The sequence below is a fragment of the Lepisosteus platostomus genome, chromosome 5, assembly GCF_059453375.1.
Source record: "Lepisosteus platostomus isolate fLepPlt1 chromosome 5, fLepPlt1.hap1, whole genome shotgun sequence".
Lineage (NCBI taxonomy): Eukaryota > Metazoa > Chordata > Actinopteri > Semionotiformes > Lepisosteidae > Lepisosteus > Lepisosteus platostomus.
Window position 1 is genome coordinate 25,782,336 of NC_142615.1, and position 19,885 is coordinate 25,802,220.

Consider the following 19,885-nt stretch of genomic DNA (forward strand, 5'->3'; position numbering starts at 1 on the left):
ACAGAAAGCACAACTTTTGTCATACAGAAAGCACAATGAAGTGCAGTGTTCCGATTTATTTCAATCCCAGTTCGACATCAAATCTTATTCCAATAGTCTTGTTTAGTTTGAATTTAAGCATTTAACCAGGCTTCTACTGTACAAACTTCCAGAGATATTACAAAATGTTTGAGGGGACATCATTTCAGATGGAATTTGACTTTTTTTCTAGCGGGATCACATTAAACCTTTCTTTTGGTTTGAGAACAGGATCTTTGTGAGACTCAAAACATTTCTGTCTTTGCTTCTCTCGAGGACGAATGGATTATTGAGATGCAAACAATGGTTCAAATCAAAACACAATTGCGCTATACAGTACTTATGTTTTTATTTTTCGCTACCAAAATTTAGCCTTAGTTGTAAAATGTCATATTAATATTCAATATTAAATGGATTTAAACATGCACATTAGAGAAACAGATTGAATGAAGTAATCGTTTTAATAACATCTAAGTGCAACTTATTGATTGTCTTTGGCCAGTGAAATGCATAAGGCACCGCACAACTTTTACCATATCTAGAAGAAATACCATGTGTTCTGAGAAGCTGCATCTGTATATAATGTTATTCAGACATAAATTTAGGTGGAGGTCAAATTCTAATCTGGCACTTCTGCTTCCCTGCTGATAACAGCTCCTTGGCTGCAGAGGGCACTGCGCACCTCTTTTCTATCCCCTCCCTCCACCGCAACACCACTGCAGCAGGATTTTCTCCCTGGAGAGGGGATGTGAAGACACTGATCTCTGACTTGCACATTATTTCTACAGTTCCATCACCATGGAAACATTATTTGTAAAAGTATGTTGTGGAAACACAATGTACTTCCTTTCAAAAGCTCACAGCTGTAGTGTTCTAAAATGTCATTCTAAATCATTGCTAGAGAGAAAAGAAATCTCAGCTTGATACATTGTTGTGCAAGATTCTACTGTCATTTTCACTATTTTATTACTGACCAGGAAAATGACTCTTACCAGATCAATGAAAGTAAAGCTTTATTTAAAATGTTAATCCAAAGTGATACAGTACATTCAATGTGTAGTAAATAATGAAGATTACCAACATATTAAAAATTTCCTCTGCAAATATAGAAAGCTAAACTGTATCAGAACCAGAAAAGTCAATAAGCAGGAATGATACTCCGATTCTGTGTGTTCAGATGCCTGCTCAACAATCATCTTATCAACACTAGTCTAATAGTCATATCCGAGTCATTAAAAACATTTTAAAAAGACATTCAGCAAAAAACAACAACATATAGGTTACATTCAGTCTTCCAAAAGCTCATTAGAAAGGAAGGATCATCAGTTCAGATTGAAAAATCTAGAATTTGAGCCTCGCTGCTGTGTCCTGGGTTGGATGGTGGTAAGACTTATTTTTCTTCATTTTTCTGTGTGTGAGATGCTTTTATTTTTTCTTTTATCTTGAACTATTAATCTTCCACTCATTCTGATTGTTCTTATGCATCTAGGTATACAGATGCACATATAATGTACACAGATTGTTTAACATATGTAGCACTCCGTAAGGGCAGTGTTTATGGCAAGTGCTACATGAAATCAGGCCAGATAAACTGGTCATGAATTGATGTTGTATCTACGTGTTCTGATAATGACACACTTCTGGGAAACAACAATCACAATGTTCAGTTCTGGTCTCAGAATTGCTGGACAGGTAGACCTTCTGTTGCAATGCAGTGTCTCTCAATGTAAAGGTATAAATGTGCAGGTCAGTGTCAGCCTTGTAGACACAGCAGGAGACACAGTAACAAGGTCACACTAGGCCAGTGACTGTGTGATTACTGTACAGGGTCTCAGCTGTACAGTGACTGAATAATCTCAAATCATACTTTCATAACTCATATTCATATTCATATTAGTAGTTCTAATTCATAACATACTGCATAGAACTACACACATTAAGGGAAAGTAAACAGTATTTTAACAGTATTTTAATCAGAAACACAAGGCATATTGTTATGGTGTTACTCAGTTAAAAACTCTAATCTGACTTGAGGATGAATCCTCTATAAAACTGCACAAACAGGCTCACAGTGCTCTGACATAATCATACTCAGATCCTTCTTCAGAGGGTGGTGTGGTCAGGAGACTCTGACATCATCATAGTCACATCCTTCTTCAATGGTCTGTGTGGCCAGGAGACTCCAACATCATCATAGTCACATCCTTCTTCAATGGGCCATGTGGCCAGGAGACTCCAACATCATCATAGTCACATCCTTCTTCAATGGGCTGTGTGGCCAGGAGAATCTGCACTCCAGGAGAAATGGGGGAGACACCTGCCAGAGACACACAGTCAGCAGAATAGGTGGACAGGGTACAGAAAACTGTCACGATATTAGTCCCCCCTCCTTAAGGGTGCTCCAGCCCTTTCACTTAAGACTTTATTCTCTGCACCTGTTTCCCATTCCCAGCCCACCTTAAAAGCCAGGCGCTGACACTCAGCCGGGCTCTGCATCTGATTTCCATATCGTGCGAGTCCGGGACCTGGAAGTGCCTGGTCCCGTTTAGGTTTTAACCCCTGTTCCTGTTCCTTGTCCCCTGTCCGCTGGTTTCGACCCGGCCTTCGTGGTTTTAATTCCGAGTTTTGATGGGTCTCCTGGTTTTGGACTTACTCATGTGTTTTTGGATACTCTAAGGATTACTCTTTGGGATTGTTCGCCTCGGCCACACCTCCCCCTTGCACCAGCGCACCTTGGACATGCCCCCCTGTCTTCAGCCCCGTATTCCTGCATGACATTTCCCCAGTGTTTCCCCACTTCGTCAGATTGTGTTGTCCGCATAGGGTCCGGAAAGAACTGTTCGTTACAAAAACAGAGTCATTCATACAGAAACTGACCATATGTCCATATTTTCTTAACACACTGTAATTTTCTTTTTTAACCATTTACCTTATTCATCAGGATAAATACCAATAGCTATCTCATACTATCTCATACGGGCTGGTTCTGCCTGCTGAGCTGGTGGTAAAGTTTGCTGAGGCAGTGACTTGTGGAATAAAATAAAATGTGTTAGAAAGGCAAATTGAGACAGAAGTTTCCCTTCAATATCTCATTACTCAAAGAAACAAGCTTGTGGAAAATTTATAAAATACATGGAGTGTGAAGATACAAAATACATGTGGCACTATCAATGCTAAGAACTTTGCAATGGGAATCCTTCCCATAATGTGAAAATGCAAGTGAAAGAAGTCAATTTAAGTCACTAGAATTTAATAATTATTAATTCTTTACTGAAAGGATATGTAGAAATTTATAGGTATTATTCCAAACAATCACTAGTAATTAGTGGTTGGTAGTGCTGTGCCACAAAAAAGGCCATCAGCTGAGAGTTTGTGTGTTGAAAGTCGTCTTTATTTCATATGCATATGGAAGTCTTGTGTTGTGTGGCACAAGACTTAAATACCAATGTTTACAGTGCTCCTTTATATAGCGAAATAAACAATACAAGATACACTCCCAGATGACTCTCTGTTTGCCTTATGGCTATATATAGTCATTTGAAAAAGCTGACCAGTACATACATATATATATATATTATTTTCTTCCAGCTTATGTGACAAGCAGCCCCTTCTGCTGAATAGACCATTTGTTCCAGCAGAGGTCACTCGGTCATTTCCCTGAGAACTATGCCAGCTATTAGTAAAGACATTATGTAGCTATGTTATCTTTTGAGATGGAGATGGATTTAGTAAAATATAAGTAAAAAGATACATAGTTAACAAGATATAATACAAACTTTTAGTTAATTCCCTCAGTAGTAATTAATTGATCTAGGATATTAAATAACCAGTTCTTCAAAAAGACCAGGGCATTGGCACTGAAACATAGTGTAGTTTGCCTCAGAGCTCATAACCATTTATGCAAAAAGTCCCAGAAATGTGTTAGGGCAAGATTATATTTAAAAAAAATACTGAATATGTGAACAGTGCATCCCACTAAAATAGATAAAAAACATCAAAAACAGATGTATGTCTTCGATGTATTTTGTCATTTTTATAGTACTGTAAATAAAGTCCAGTAGGAGTCATATTACACTTATGGGACGCCTCCTGTAATGGAATATGAGATTGTGGTACTTCTGAGGGGAGATTGTTTGGTGAATAACCTCATATGCAGTCTTCAGAAAGTTCTCTGACTTTATCCATGATGACACATTTGTTGTGTTTAATCCCCTATTTCAGATGAGTATAAGTATTGTTACACATGCCTCAGGGTTTTCAAATGCTCAGGTATTACCTGCTGTATTAATTGTGAAAACATCCCAATACATACATTTAAATTTAGAAGAACAGGAAGTGAGATTAGGATCTAATCTTTCTTCCAAACATGTGTTGTAAACTCTATAGGAAACAGAATATATGAATAGGATACACTAATAAACTAATATATGTTTATGCAGAAATGTAATGTTTCTCAGCAGGGATTCCAGGTGGGACTCCAAAAACTGAGTCAGACCCACTGTTAGAAACCCTCTTTCTAAATGTGCTGGGATTTAACCCTGAAGACCCCCTGACAGTTGAACCACAGTTAAGGTCTGGTTCTGGGTCTAGTTGACTTTGGAATGGTTCCCTGTGAACTATCTGAAGACCTGCTGAACCTCCCACCCCCACTGTGAGCTCCCCTGGCTTCCACAGCCCTCACCTGAGTTGGGATCATTCTCATTGTTCTCCACATCATCATATTCAGACTGCAGCTCATCACAGAGGAGTTTTCCTGGGAACATGAGATCAATTACTTACAGTGTTTCACCTAGAAAATTGATGCAATTTTCTTCTTCTGCTTCTTACTTCTTGTGGTTAGATTCTTTATTATAATTCCTTTATTTACTCCTAACTACTTCAAAATAACTATTTCATCCTCTAAAATGAAAAGTTTACTCTTCAGTAGATACAGCTATCTGTTCCCCACTATATCTCAATAGGTTATAGGAAACCAGGAAAAAAAGGTTTGTAGATAAACTGTCCATTATTCAGACTAAAAATATTTTAATATCATTACTTATATGCAAAAAAAGTGTTACACACTTAGTACTGTCTTGACACATATGAAGGCAAGTTGTCATCATTTGTGTGTGTGGCTGTATAATTGTGTGTTTGTGGAATTGTGTCTAGGAAGAGACAAATGAGGAGGATCTGGGGAAAAATGTATTATGTTGACCAAAGAGTGGCACTGTTTCAGTTTGATTTCATAGAAATGAAAATGTTTTAGATTATATTAAACACATAAAAGATGGAATGGTATCAATTTGTTATTTTAGCTGTGTGTGACACTTTTTCATGAGTAGTTATTTAGTTTCTTTGAAATGGACTTTCAAGACCTACAGATGCAGCCATTCAAAATGAGCGGTAAAAACCCGCGGTACAGTAACCTACCCGCAGGGCACCGGAGGGCACCGCGGTAAGTGATTGGCTGGCCAAAATGACCGACAAGGGCACTCGTGGTGCATTGGTTGGTAGTGAAAAGGTTTAATCTTTTAATGTCTTGACTGTGCACGTTTCAATCCGCTTAGTTTTGCATATTTATATGGAATTTTACCACTAAAGGGAAATTTTAGTAGCTGAGCATAAAAAGAAGAGGAGCATAACGCATCTGAAGGTCATAAACGATATTAATTTAGGAACATAAACATTACTGTATGTACATAAACTGTACTGTGTATGGCTGGTCTTGATAGTTTAAAGAAAAAATACACACCAGTCTTCCATTTCTCCCTAAACATTTTAAGCATGAAAGTTTTATGAAACGGTACCCAAATATGTAATTGCTGTATAGAATTAATTTTAATTTTTTAAAATTATTTAACAAGAAAATTAAGCTGTTTACATCTTCCGCCTGAGAACAGTCACCCGTTGCTACCCAACGCAGAAACACAGCCACTAACTAGCAAAGAGAGGACATTAGCTAGCCAATATGATAAAGAAATAAATGATTATTTTGTTTATTTCTTTTGCACATTTATTTGAACATTTCCATCGATTGTACAAGCACTTGGAAACTGTCCTATCCCTAGTTCATCAGGCATTTTACCGGTCTGGCGCCGGTCTGTGTCTTCTAGGATATAATGCCAGCGAACTCTTGTTTTTATGTCCACTATAACTACGCTGGGCAAACGTTCTGAGGTCAAATTCTTCCAGCACGGGGGTACCTTTAAAGCGGAGACGACGGCATCGAAATTTTTTGGCGCGCCTTCTCTTTAAAGCCCTGGCCAAATATGAAGACAGTACGTACAGTTATAATTCAAACGGAATTAAAAACTACACATCCCAGTTACCATGGTGGTGCTTGTGATCCTTGCGTTTAACCAACGAAACAGGGCGAAAAATCAGTCACATGACTTTGGGGCAGAGTTTCGAAAGCTTAACCTATCAGCAACAAAGTGAAATTTACACGATAGGCTACCTCAAACTGTCAGTTACACGACTGTGTATGTCGCTTAAGCCACTCCTATTTGGCATTTTAGTTATGGAGGAGAGAAGACGCCCCCCCCCCCTCTGGGTGTCTGATTTGCCGCCATCTTTAACTGTTCGGTGTCCGAATCGGAGTAGCTACGCGTGCGAAATAAAGTTAATCCCAACTACAAAACATATATTTTTGTGGTAAGAGGGCGTAAAACATCAGTATTTACTGCTATTAATTACTGTACGATTTATAGTTGAAATCTGAGCCTAGATATAAAGTTAGATATAAAGTTAAAATCTCGACAAAGCAATGTAGGAAATACAGAGAAAATAAATCCTTTCTGACATCTAAAATTATTTTCGATCAAGGTCTCTAAAACGAACAAGAAAAAGAGGATTTTCGGAGGGCAATAACACTGTGTTTATATAGAATAACTGATTTATGAGCAATCTAATTTCTTGTTCGTTTAAAACAGTGAAATGTCAGCTGCAAAAGATCGCACCAGAAACAGCACTCTCTCTGCCTGTCATAGACGTTCAGGAAAGGCTGAATGAAGTCATGTCAAGTACAATAATTCGGTGATCAATAATAACAGTTGTAGGACAAGAAACAAATGATAGTGAAAACTTAAGGCTAAAACTCAAATTCATTCTACAAATTAATGCAAATGAAAATTCAGGACGTTAAAGTGCACAAAAATGCACATGGGCAAAAAGTTTTAGAAATGGAGCAGGTGTTGCTTTGAAATAAACAAACAGAAAAAAAGCCATGACTATAGTGCAGAAGAGGGATGCAGGAACACTTGCTTAGATATACAAAAAAATCACAAAAAGGTGTATGTTACAAAAGAACATGCAAACATGTTCATCATGTACATGAACATGTACATCAATTTCCCTTCGCGATCAATAAAGTCTTATCTATAAACATGAAACAGAGTGAGGAATCAGAAAATTATCATGCATAAAAAACAGCAATTCTGTCAGTGAGCCCTAAATGAATTAATAGCAACCATAGTTTCATGGAGAGCTTCTCAGATAGTTGGGCATTCATGTAGATTGGCAGGTGAAAGGATTTGTAAACATATTTTGTTAAAGCAAGTCATTTTTTTCTGCAACACATAAAAGACATTTTTCCAAGAAAGTTTAGCCTTTGTCACTAATGAAACCACTAAATAAAGACATAAATATAGAAATCTTAAGATTTTTTTATTCAATGTTGGTAGCAGGATGAACTGTCAGGTTGAGCTAAGTGTATATTTTGTCACAGAGTTGCTGCAAGATGTTAATAGTGAAAAAAAGTTATTTAGAAATGAGTTATTTCAAGAAGAAAATTTTCAGAATAATTGCAAATCTAGCAGGATAGAGAAAGCACAGAAAACAGGCAGTTAGATTGATCAGATTAGTATGAAAAGTCATTTAGCAAAGGGAATGAGAAGAGTGACAAACTAGTATACTTTAGATATTTTATCTGAACCAGGGCAAATCTGATCATGTTTCTCTATAACAATAATAAAAAACTTTATTTTATATATCACCTTTAAAAGTGGCATCTCAAAGCAATACAGTAGATGTAAAAACAGATAAAAGGACCACAGATTACAAAGTAAATACATATAAGAAAGACAAGCAGTTAGAGGTGCTACCAAAATTAGAAAATGAAGCAGATACAGACACTAAGTCTTCTGAAAAGAAAGGTTCTGAGGTTAGATTTAAATGCACTCAGGGTACGTGACTGATATCACTGGGAATAAAAATTGAGAGCTCTGGGGTGCATCTAGAGAAGACCCTGTCACCCACAGAATGTAGATGTTCTTGAGGACAGCTAGAAGACCAGAGTCAGACGGACAAAGGTGGGGAGTAGACAGATAATAAGCCATATACTGTAGGTACTGAATGAGGATAAGGATTTTGAAGTTGACTCGAAATCTGATAGGTAACCAGTGCAAGGACTTGAAAACAGGTGTAATGCATCCCTGATAGGATTCTTGCTGTCATATTTTGAACATATTGAAGATTGCTCAGTGTGGATTTAATTTCCCCAGTGAACAGGATGTGCATTTATTAATTCTAGAACAAAAAGCCTTTCTTGATTTCTCTAGTTCTTAGTTTCTCTAGTTCCCTTTAAAATAAACTATTATTCCACAATGCAGAGTATTACATGGCCAGTATTTACACATGATATTTGTGATTTAAAGAAATTAACACAAGCAGCTTTTGGAGATTTAAGTGTTGGCTGAGTTATTGCAAGATAAAAGACTAGAGATGTTGGCAAGAAGAAGATAATTTGGGGAAAGCTGAGGAATACACTTATAACAAGAACACTTCCTAATGGGGTTAGGCATACTTTTGATGAAGATGATGAAGTTAACAGACTATATGTTTACATAGATATTGAAATAAGGATTGTATTTTAGATTATGTGTAGTTGCTGGCATTGAACTGTGTGTTGGATGCACATGAATTGAAGGAATGGGCAAACATAGCTGATGCGGATCCACAGAGCCAGCATATTAAGATGTTTATAGTTAGAGGCAATTTGTTTAAATAACTAGGTATGGATACTGATGTGCAAGAGAGGTGGAAAGGCTGTTTCCTTAAGCCAGCACTATAAAATATTTTATTCTCAGTGAGATGCTGCCATTTCATAGTGGGTTTCTAACACTGTGTATAGTTCCATCCACACAGTGCCTTTACTTCCATCCATTTCTAATCTCTTTATCCAGTACATAGGATTTGGAGCCTATCCCAGCAAGCAACGGACACAAGGCATAATACACCCTGGACATAGCGCCAGTCCATCACAGGACAGACAGACACAAACACACACACACCAGGGCCAGTTTTCCCATAAACCAATTAACATACCAGTATGTTCTGGAGGGAGTCATATCACACATATGGAGAAAAACCATGTAACCCAGAGAGAACATGTAAACCCCACACACACAGGATGGCAGGAATTGAACCTAGGACCCCAGTGCTGCAAGATAGCAATGCTAACCACTTCGCCACCATTATAAATGGATGGATATCTTAGTTATCTTTCTAGTTCACAGGTTTGCATGCATAATTTAATTTTGAAAGCCACTGAGACATCAGATACTACTGTTGTATTTATGAAAAAGAAACAAAACAAAAAAAAACATACTAACAACTGTGCCATCCTACTCCTTAGTTAATACATTTTATTATTCATAAACAGTTAACATTGTTAGCAAAATATTTTGAATTATATTTAACCCTATTTTTTCTTTAGTTTTGTATTTAACTTATTATATGATAGTCAGACTTAATGTATATTTGAACAATGAAAATATATTTTTACAAGATGCGGGGGAAAGTGCAACAACTTATTACAGTGCTAAATTTAATATTATTGATTGCTAATAGTTTATGCTAACACCTAACTTTCTTAATTAGATGTATTTAAAACAGTGAACTAAGTGTAACATACTATTCAGTAATACAATCGAAAATAGTTTTGTGGTGTTTGTATGGATGAAACGTTTCTAAAATGTATAACGTAACAAAATTAAAGACGATTAAAATCTGTAATCTTTCCACTTGTAATGTCATTAGACAGAACAAAACGTTTCTGGTTTGACTAAGGATGGTATCAAAAAGTAGTCTAAGTGGTGAGAAAGCTGTGCTTAATGATAATTAAGTGACTTAAAAGTAAAAAGAGATGCTTCATATTGCTTGATTAATTTTAAAAACTAAGTTATAAATGCAGACGCGATCGCTGCCATAAGCGCTCCAGGCAGCAGAACATTCGTTCTGTACTGCTGAGCTCCGCGCCTCCTCCCTCTCTCAGTGCAGCGCCCCTCTCTGACGGATCGCAGTGGGCGGTACGCTATTTTCAGAGCCTCCGATTGGGAAAAAAAGACCTGCTGATGAGTTTCACACAACAGGAAGAGAAAAGAATGGGATCAACATAAAGCATTACTGCTTACTGGGTTTTTGAGGGGGGGAGGTGTCTTTCGCTGGAAATCTCGCCTGCTTCTACTTTACGAGTACAACCTCCTCTCTGCCGGAGTGCTGGCTGTGACGAATTAAACCGGTTTCACAGTTATTTTCAAAGTAGGAAGTACAGTGTTAACTGGTAGCTGGGCTCCTCAATGGAATCGCTTTAACATGCTAATGCGTTGGTTTAACAGTCCAGGAGTGGCAAGCTTCCAATGTCAACTCGACTCGATTGGAAGACAATGAATGTATTTTAGCCCTAAATGAATTAATAGTTTAGAATACAGTTAGTCTAAGCTCTATCAGCTTTATTTATGGGTTGCAATTTAGAAAAAGTCAAAAACCGCACTCAAAATGCACTTTAGAGCTTTCTGGCAAGAGGAGACACCCAAATTATAATGTAACATGCCACTGTTTGTGCATGAACAAAGTTATACTGCAATTTTCCTTAGATACGTGATTAAAAAAATAATTTTTTTGAATCCCCGGCGGAACACACTCCATAAGAATCAGCGCTTTTATACAGTATATCACCTTTAAACACATATATTTAAACACGCATTTACGATTTAAATCAAAACGCGATTAAAATCAATATAAATGTTTATTTTGTAACGCAAAGGTGACTATTCATTGTTATTATAAAGACTTAAATTCGATCATGTTGTGATATTTAGAAATATAAATTTGTTTGGTGCGAGTGAGGTTTTATTTAATCTCTGACCAAGGGAAACGTTTCATTTTTTCAGAGAAATGTTTGTTAAATGTGACATGGGAGTCAGGAAACTAACACACAGCGCCACCAGATTTGACAACACTATAAAAATGCTATAAAATAATGTGACTAGGCACAGAACACGTTTACAACACAGTACAATAATAAATGCTGACCATGACTTTGGAAGCATAAATTACCTTACACTCAATTTAAACACAAGCTGTCTTTAGCCCTCAAAGCTGGTTCATACAGAAATGTAGAGATCCAGGCTCAGAACACACAGCTTCATTAGCGAATACATATGCAAGACAACTAGAGAAGACGATTTACAGAGGATGGATTTTTAGAAACATCCAATCAGTGACATCACTGAAGTCAACTGCTATGTACTGTAACTGTCGTGTGGATAGTTTCACAAGAATAAGACAAAGGTTTAAGCATCGCTTGTTCTAGATAAAACTGCACAAAAAAAAACAACAACCTATAATGTACTTCTTTGCGGCTCTGTTTGCCCAAATCATATATTCACAACGTGAAATCTAGAAAATAATATTACGTAACCAAAATCCGCAATATGGAAACAGAACCTGTGTAATTGTTGATAGATGATGTACTCGTAACATTTTTACAAGACGAACTACAACATTTAAAAAATGACTTGTATGTACTTGATATCTCTAATCAATCCACGGCGACATTGTTAAAAGCAGAGTCCCAGCACAAAACGAAACTAAAACGCATACCGTTTCGCGCTTCTTATTAGTTGCTCAAAAGTAATTTGACCGTATGAAATGCATAATATAAATCTAGAAACATATACGTGAGCAGTATTTATGCACTGTAGTATCGGTGTTAAGACATACCTCTCAAATACTGTAAATCAAGTTAAAAATATCCCAAGACCGATTCTGGTCACAATGAAACAATGTTTGGTGTATGTTTTCTTTAAAGTACCGAGACCAGCCATATACTGTATGTTTATGTTCCAAAATTAATATCGTTTATGGACCACACGCGTTGCAGTATGCTCCTATTCTTTTTATGCTCAGCTACTAAGATTTCCCTTCAGTGGTAAAATTAGATATGAATATTCAATACTTAAACGGGCACAGTTAAGACATTAAATATACATACTGTATACAGTACAGTTTTCATACGGTAATATGTTTATGTTCCTAAATCAATCTCTTTTATGAGCATGTAAAAGGCATGGTGATTCGATTCTCTAAAATTACTGTACTTTGCATGATTGGAAACAAATCCGTGATTGCGAAATGCTGTGGTGTTACTTTTACAAAGACGGTCAATGAAAAAAAAGAATGTTGACCTTGGCAATACTTTGAGTTTACACTTACAGCTTGTCCAAGGTCATTCATTATTAATACTATTAGTAATATCTTCGTTAAAGACTTTGATGGCCACAGCTCAAACATGAGAGGTTGAGTTTATTAGCTCCACCTTGTGGAAATTCCGGATACTATTATTTTGCTTGTTGTATTATAGGAGAATTTACGGTAACTCGCGGTATTTACCGGTAGCTTGCGGTAGACTGCGTACAGCGTACCGGAAAATAATGCGGTATCGCCCGCGCATTTTAAATGGCTGCATCTGTAAATTATTGATGTTTAGTGCCACTGTACTGTAATGCTTGAAACATTCTCATGGTGGGGGAAAATTTGGAAGACAGTGCATATTGGCCACAGCTGATGGGGACAAGTCATCCCTGTATGACAAATATATGATTCGGTGATATAAGACTCACTAAGCCATGAGTGACCCATATCATGTACTGCAATTTTAAAGAATTGTGACATTGGGGTTGAATGTGGGATTTTGACTCTGACATAGGGTTTTTTATAGCACGGAGTGAAAAACAATTTTTAATATGTGATCAAGTGAAAATGACAGCAAAAATTAACTAACTATTGAAGATGGCATTAATTTACCAACAACATCATACTACCACTGCTCTGACATAACAAGCATGTTATAAAGACATCACTGAGCCTTTTGCATTGCCAAATTGATTTACCGAGATTTCGAACAACAAACGTGATTTCTTCTAAGGGTGTTGATAGAAACACATGTGCAAGGGGGCTATGTTTACCTGGGACTGGGTCTCCCTTACTGTCCTCCAAATCGTCGTATTCAGAGGGCAACTCATCAGAGAGGAATCTCCCTGTGAAAAGGAGGACAGAGCAGAGATACCTGCAGTCAGACAGCAGCCTCACTGCATCTAATGTCTTTTCCCACTGGGGAAAAGCCAGGGTGTGAACACTAACTCAGAGTTTGTGCTTTTAAAAAGTGACAAATGCTGCACTGAATTATTTCTATTCAGTTAAACAATGATAAGAGTAAATTCACTGTTGCTATGAGGTGTGATATTCAAATGTGTTGCATAACAGTGCTGTGCATCCATTGCTAATCAAGAAATTCACATCCAGTTATTAAAATAGGGAAGATTTTTCTCCAGCTGCTGCGAAGGCTTTGTGGTGGCTCTGTGGCTAAGGATCTGCACCTGTGGCTGGAAGGTTGTTGGTCGAATCCCACGGCTGGCAGAGGAATCCTACTCCATTGGACCCCTGGGCAAGGCCCTTAACCCCAACTGCTCCAGGGGTGCCATATAAATGGCTGACCCTGCGCTCTGACAACAAGCTTCTCTCCCTGTCTATGTGTCTGTGTGGGGTATGCGAAAAGACAAATTCCTAATACAAGTAATTGTATATGGCCAATAAAATGATCTTATATTATCTTAAAATAATTGGTCCACAGAGTCAGTAATGACAACCTGGGCACACACATTCTGCGGCAGTGTGTTTCTTCATGTGTTGAGACTGTAGTACTGAGTGTTGAGCATGTTCTCTTGCCTCCTATACAAGAGAGGGTGCTGTCATGGTTGATGGCCAATGTGTGTGTCCACTCACCTCTCCTGAGGGCTCCCTCTCCAGTCAGTGTGAAGTCAATTTCCTGGTACAGAGCTTCACTCATGGGCTTGACCTCTGCTTCAGTTAAAGCTTTGGAAAAGAACAGAGAAGTAGACACATTGCTGCATATCTTAAGAAAAAGTTAATTTATTATTATTATTATGATTATGATTATTACTATATTTTTATGGGTATTTTTTTATCAGAAGGGAGACAAACTCAAAACCCCGGAACCTTGGCCTGTCACCTCACTAGACTGCAATCCCTGGACCATTGTTTATTGTTTATTGTCAGGTAAGAGCTCTGTGAAGGCCAGCACACATCTCACTGCTTGATCGTGAAATGATGAGAGCTGAATTCTGAATAGCACAGGTCTGGACACCCAGTCTGGAAGTTCTGATTTCCTGACCTCACCTGGGAAGAATCTCTCACCTTGTAAGGTTGATGTATAGTTTGAAATGCAACGTGAATATATTATTTCTCATTAAGATTGAGCATCCTTTAATTATCAGGATATACAGTGGCAAATAAATGGATGTTATAACTCCAGATTGGACATACACAAGCTCTTGCATGAGCTTATCACTGTAATAAACACAAAGCTCTTCTCAGGGTTTTCCCAATTGGACTCACTCCTTACCTTTACGCAGTCTCCTGTTCCATATCAGCTGCCCAACTAGCAGGACCAGCAGCACAAAGACCAGAGCTCCCAGCAGGAAGAAGACCACAGCTGGGACAGTCCAGCCTCCTGGCTCCTGCTTTGGCTGTCTGGGTAATTTAGTGACCCCTGGTAAAGCCAGAAAAGGAGAGGAGCTCAGAAGAGGAGATGTAGTGTTGGTTAAATACAAACACTCGAAGCTTAGATCAGACGTCTTTTACTATCTGTTAAGAAGTTTCAACTGTCTCGGTTTTGTAAGTGTAAGTGATGTCAATAAAACCCAACAGAAGGTCAACCCACGACCTCCACTAGACCAGTAAAACTGTTAGTGTCATGCCAAGAAGAGAGAGAAAAGGTTTCTGCACTGCATATGCGAAGACGCATAAGTATGGAGAATAAGGATTATTTGGAACAGGAAAGCCTTGTAATTTACTTGTTGCTGCTGCTGGAGTAGCTGTTGTAACTGTTGTAGTTGTAAAACCTGGGGAAGAGAAAAGAAAAGATTGTTTTAGAGAAATCAAGCATGTGGTCTAGCTGTCTGTCCAGATTTAAATCCCTTTACATTTGTCAGAGAAGTCAAGAGAATTCACAAATTGAGATCAGAGCAGGAGAACCTAGATAGGCCTGGGCTTGAATCACTTCCTGCAACTAAATTAATTGGCTTAACAAGAGCTGAATGTTGCCCCTGCTTAGAATGATCATGAAATAAAGGAAATGACATGGCAGAATACGAAACTCCTGCAGAGATAAGAATCCCTGTTTGTAATGTATTGAAAATCCTCCATCCCTCCAATCTTACCCGTACAAGTAACCCCTGCATCCTCCTTGTGCTGACAGTCACTCTGATTCAGTCCAGAGTGACAGCAGTCCCACAGGAGAAGCTCACTGCCCCTGCAGTTCACTTCGTCCAGCCAGATGGCACCACTCCCTGGTCCGAATGAGGCCTCTATTGCTGCACTCACTGCGTCCCCACAGCCCAGCTGTCTGCAGACCACCTGGGCATCCTGCAGGTCCCAGGAGTCGTCACAGACTGTCCCCCAGGAGCCCTCATACCGCAGCTCCACCCGGCCAGAGCAGTTAGTGCCTCCAGCCAGGCGCAGAGCCTCTGATGATGAAAAACCAGAACAATGTAAGAACCCCAGAGATCTGATTGGATGCAGACTTTAAAGGAGCGGTGCCTGTTGGTTAATCATGGGGAGTGTTTGCTTTGCAACATTTGATTGAATCATCCCATGCTGAGATGATTACGCTTCTGGAGTCACAGCGGCTGTAAACTAACCTGTGCAGTGCTGCTGAGTGGGGTCCTCAGAGCAGGGCCTGTGGTTGCTGGAGGCTGGAAAAACAGGATTTTGTTGAGGCTGCAGAATGGAGACCTGGAAACTGTACCTGACAAGACCTTTTATAATACTTCAGTTATTACTGTTATACTACATTTCATTACAATACATTACAATGGCAACATGTACATAATAAATGAGGGTTAAACTGCTGCTGACACACACATTAGACTGAAAGTTTTGCTACAGCTACAGGTGACTAGGAAGTGTTTCTTCTTTAGATACACTTTTGTGATATCTGGCAGAGTAAACACTTCTAGTTGAGATGTGGACGATCCCCTGATCAAAAATAATTTCAAATTTTAACTTGGTATACCTAGGTAATTAAGTCATGGGTTGATGATTGTCAATAAGCAGTACAAAAACACACCGTATAAGATCACATGAAGACCACAGGGAGACAACATATTACTATTCAATATGACATATGACTTCTATGTGGTTAATTCTTCTTTGTGGTTAATTTGTTTATCATGATTTCTTGACCCTGGATAGGCTACAGCTCCTGTGTGACTATAAATTGGAAGAAGTGATTAGAAAATGGGTGGATGGAGAGATGATTTATTGAAGTCTGCTTTTGATGAATTATTAAAGCAGAATTGCTGCTTTAATAAAGCTGCTGCTTTGGTAGAAGTGCAGGGTGACAGAAGGCTGCTAAACTGAGAAAGCTAAGGAATTACTTTGGAAACTGTGCAGACCTAATAGAAAACTGGACTGTAGGAAAACAGAAGAGTAAGGACCTGAGGGGGAAACTGAATTGTGGAATGGCCCATGGACTGAGAGTGTGGAAAAACCTTATTTTGCTCATAAAAGACAATTAAACACACAAGTTACCAGGATAGATGCCTGGTGTTTAGTTAGGGAGATCACTTAGGAGTAAGTCAGTTAGGACCTTGAACATGAGCTAGGATTATTTTAGCTTTATTTTATTTTTGATTATTTTATAAATAAATCAAACAATGTTTAAAATAACAGTCTTTCACTGGATGTATCCCTGAGTTTGATCTGCCTATTTTTCATGTCCTGTGATCACTGTGCCACTGCAGAATCACAATCAACATTTATAAACTCTAAAAATACAAATACACAATTGGCACCCTCCTGAACTCACCAGAGCAAACAAGTCCTGCATCGTCCCTGTGAGAGCAAAGCACCCCCCCCAAGGCAGATGTTGCACACAGAGATAAGTGAGCCTCGCTGCCATCACAGAGGAAATGATCTTTCCACACTGAGCCCTCTCTCTCTCCAAACCAGGCCTGTCCTGGAGCGGCTACAGCCACCCCACAGCCCAGCTGCCGGCAGAGAACACTGGCGTCTCTCAGGTCCCAGTACTGGTCACACACTGTCCCCCACTTGCCGTTGTACTCCAGCTCCACTCGGCCAGAGCAGGGGTCCGAGCCGTTTGCCAGCCTAAACGCTGTGTATCCTGACAGGAGAAACAACAGGCAGAGTGAGACTCCTTGTGAAGGAAAGGAACTGTGTGTGGAACTGGCCACTCCTCTGGGCTCAGTTAAAGGTCTGTATAAAGAGCCAGGAGGAAACGGGTCTTGGTTTGTGTGTGGGAAGGAGGGAGAGTGAGAGCTGCATGAGTAATTCTGATTAGTGATTGCTGTCTCAGGAACATGTGAAATGCATTGTTAAAGACCCTATGTGACAAGGTATAATCTGGAAGTGACTGAAGTTAGCCATTACGGAAGACACAGCAGGATCGGGTCAAGTAGGAACACAGGGGCGTGATGACGACAGTGAGCCAAAAAGGAAGTCCAATGGGGGAATTTAGGGCACAGCCCAAGGTCCAGGTGCCAGGAGATCCATCCGAGATGAACACAGAGAATAGGGAGGAATACGAATAGTTAAAAGCATAATGGGACAAGGTGCTCCGAGCCTCAGACTCAGTAGATCAGGACGTGCAGGAAAAAGGCCGTGCACTTGGACTCCTCCTGTGCCTGGTGGATAGGCGGGCTTAAAAAGAGAAAGGGGAATAAGACACAGCACGGAAGAGTATAACTGGAAACACAATAAAAAAGTTGTGGAGTGCCCTCTAAAGAAGGGATGACAACCGTGACAACTAACTGGACTGTTTTACTAGTCAGTGAACTCAGTGTGGCTTGAGAAGATACAGCTTCAACTGCATCACAGGTGCTGGACAGGTGAGCTTTATGGTAGTTTGTTTGCCAAGGTCAGTGGGGTTAAATTGAGCTGCCAAGTAACTGTCCAGCTGGACCAGGACTGTCTGGAGGTTTTGCAAGGTACAGGGTGAGTACTGATTTGAATTGATTCCCTGAGCTGTACTGAATCATATGAATCTTACTGAGAAGATTTAGACTGCTTAGCTCTACCCAGGACAGCAGCTGGTAAACTGCCTGCCCTCTCCTCCGCCGACCTCACTCTTACAGAATCCACACAGAAAACACCCCTCCCCCCCCCCCCAGATCCCAGCTTTTGCAAGAACAGCTCCAAGCTGTACTCATCATGTCTTGAGCGTTACCAGTACTCCTGTGCTCTGATTCGAGTGTTTCTCCACCGATCTCCAGGCAAAAACCATCAGATGCATTTGGACCAAATCATAGTTTATAATAGGAAAAATTAAAGCACAAAACCTTGTAATGAGCGAATAAGTGTGAAATGATGCTCTCACCCGAACAAACAATGCTCACATCATTTTTGTGAGTGCAGTTCTGGTGCTGTCTGGTGGAGGATGGACAAAAGGTTAGGTGGGTTTCATTGCCCTGGCACTGGATCTCTTCCGAACAGACTGGACACTGCCCCTCTCCAAAGTAAGCTCCGCCCAAGACAGCTCTGGGAATCCCACAATTCTCTTGTCTACAGATGACCTCTGCATCCTTCCAGTCAAAGTCATTCTCACACACTGTGCCCCAGGTCAGATCAGACATGACCTCAACACGCCCTGAGCAGGGATTACTACCATCCACCAGCTTCACTCTGTAAAGATCTGTATTTACAAGCAGAAACATAAATGCCATTAACTCTTTACCACTGAAAGATAGCCACAGCTGCCACAGATAAGGCGAGCATTAAGATATATGAGTTGTAAAATAAGTTAAGTTAAAATTGCTGTGTGACCAAGGTGTATTGGTGTGTGAGGAGGTGAGGCTTGTTTATTAGTGATGAGGTGAGGTGTGTTGGTGAGTAAGGTGGTGGGGTGTGTTGTTGTGTGAGGAGGTGAGGTGTGTTGGTGTCAGAGGAGGTCAGATGTGTTAGTAAGTGATGAGGTGAGATGTGTTGGTGTGTAAGGAAGTGAAGTGTGTTGTTGTGTGAGGAGGTGAAGTGTGTTGATGTGTGAGGATGACGAGTGTGTTGATGTGTGACGATGAGGATTGTGTTGGTGTCAGAGGAGGTGAGATATGTTGGTGTGTAAAGAGGGGAAGTGTGTTGGTGTGTGAGAAGGTGAAGGGTGTTGATGTGTGAGGATGAGGGGTGTGAAGGCGTCAGAGGAGGCGAGGTGTGTTGATGTGTGACGATGAGGGGTGTGTTAGTGTCAGAAGAGGTGAGATGCGTTGGTGCGTAAGGAGGTGAGGTGTGTTGGTGTGTAAGGAGGTTAGGTGTGTTGGTGTGTGAGGATGAGGGTTGTGTTTGTGTGTGAGGATGAGAGGTGTGTTGTTGTGTGAGGAGGTGAAGTGTGTTGGTCTGTGAGGATGAGAGGTGTATTGGTATAAGAAGAGGTGAGATGTGTTGGTTTGTAAGGAGGTGAAGTGTGTTGTTGTGTGAGGATGAGGGGTGTGTTATTGTGTGTGGATGAGAGGTGTGTTGGTGTGTAAGGAGGTAAAGTGTGTTGGTGTGTGAGGATGAGAGGTGTGTTGTTGTC

At 39.7% G+C, this 19,885-nt stretch overlaps 1 protein-coding gene across 1 annotated transcript; it reads right to left on the reverse strand.

The window, feature by feature from the left end:
* Positions 1-1,998: 1,998 nt before the first annotated feature.
* Positions 1,999-18,533, reverse strand: LOC148665471 (antigen WC1.1-like). The gene is made up of 10 exons (XM_088632891.1): positions 18,527-18,533; positions 17,345-17,485; positions 16,002-16,055; positions 15,522-15,827; positions 15,156-15,203; positions 14,705-14,851; positions 14,065-14,154; positions 13,248-13,319; positions 4,700-4,771; positions 1,999-2,335 (listed from the first exon to the last, which is right to left on the reverse strand). The coding sequence occupies exons 1-10, from the start codon at positions 18,531-18,533 to the stop codon at positions 2,175-2,177; spliced, it is 1,098 nt and encodes a 365-aa protein (XP_088489017.1). The 3' UTR covers positions 1,999-2,174.
* Positions 18,534-19,885: the final 1,352 nt, after the last annotated feature.

What these genes read in the sequence shown, in the direction of transcription:
- LOC148665471 (XM_088632891.1), bottom strand. An exon ending in CACTCAGCAGCACTGCACAG is followed by an intron (nt 15,828 to 16,001) that starts GTTAGTTTACAG and finishes TTTCATCATCAG; the next exon opens with AGGCTCTGCGCCTGGCTGGA. An exon ending in TAAGGGAGACCCAGTCCCAG is followed by an intron (nt 4,772 to 13,247) that starts GTAAACATAGCC and finishes TCATGTTCCCAG; the next exon opens with GAAAACTCCTCTGTGATGAG.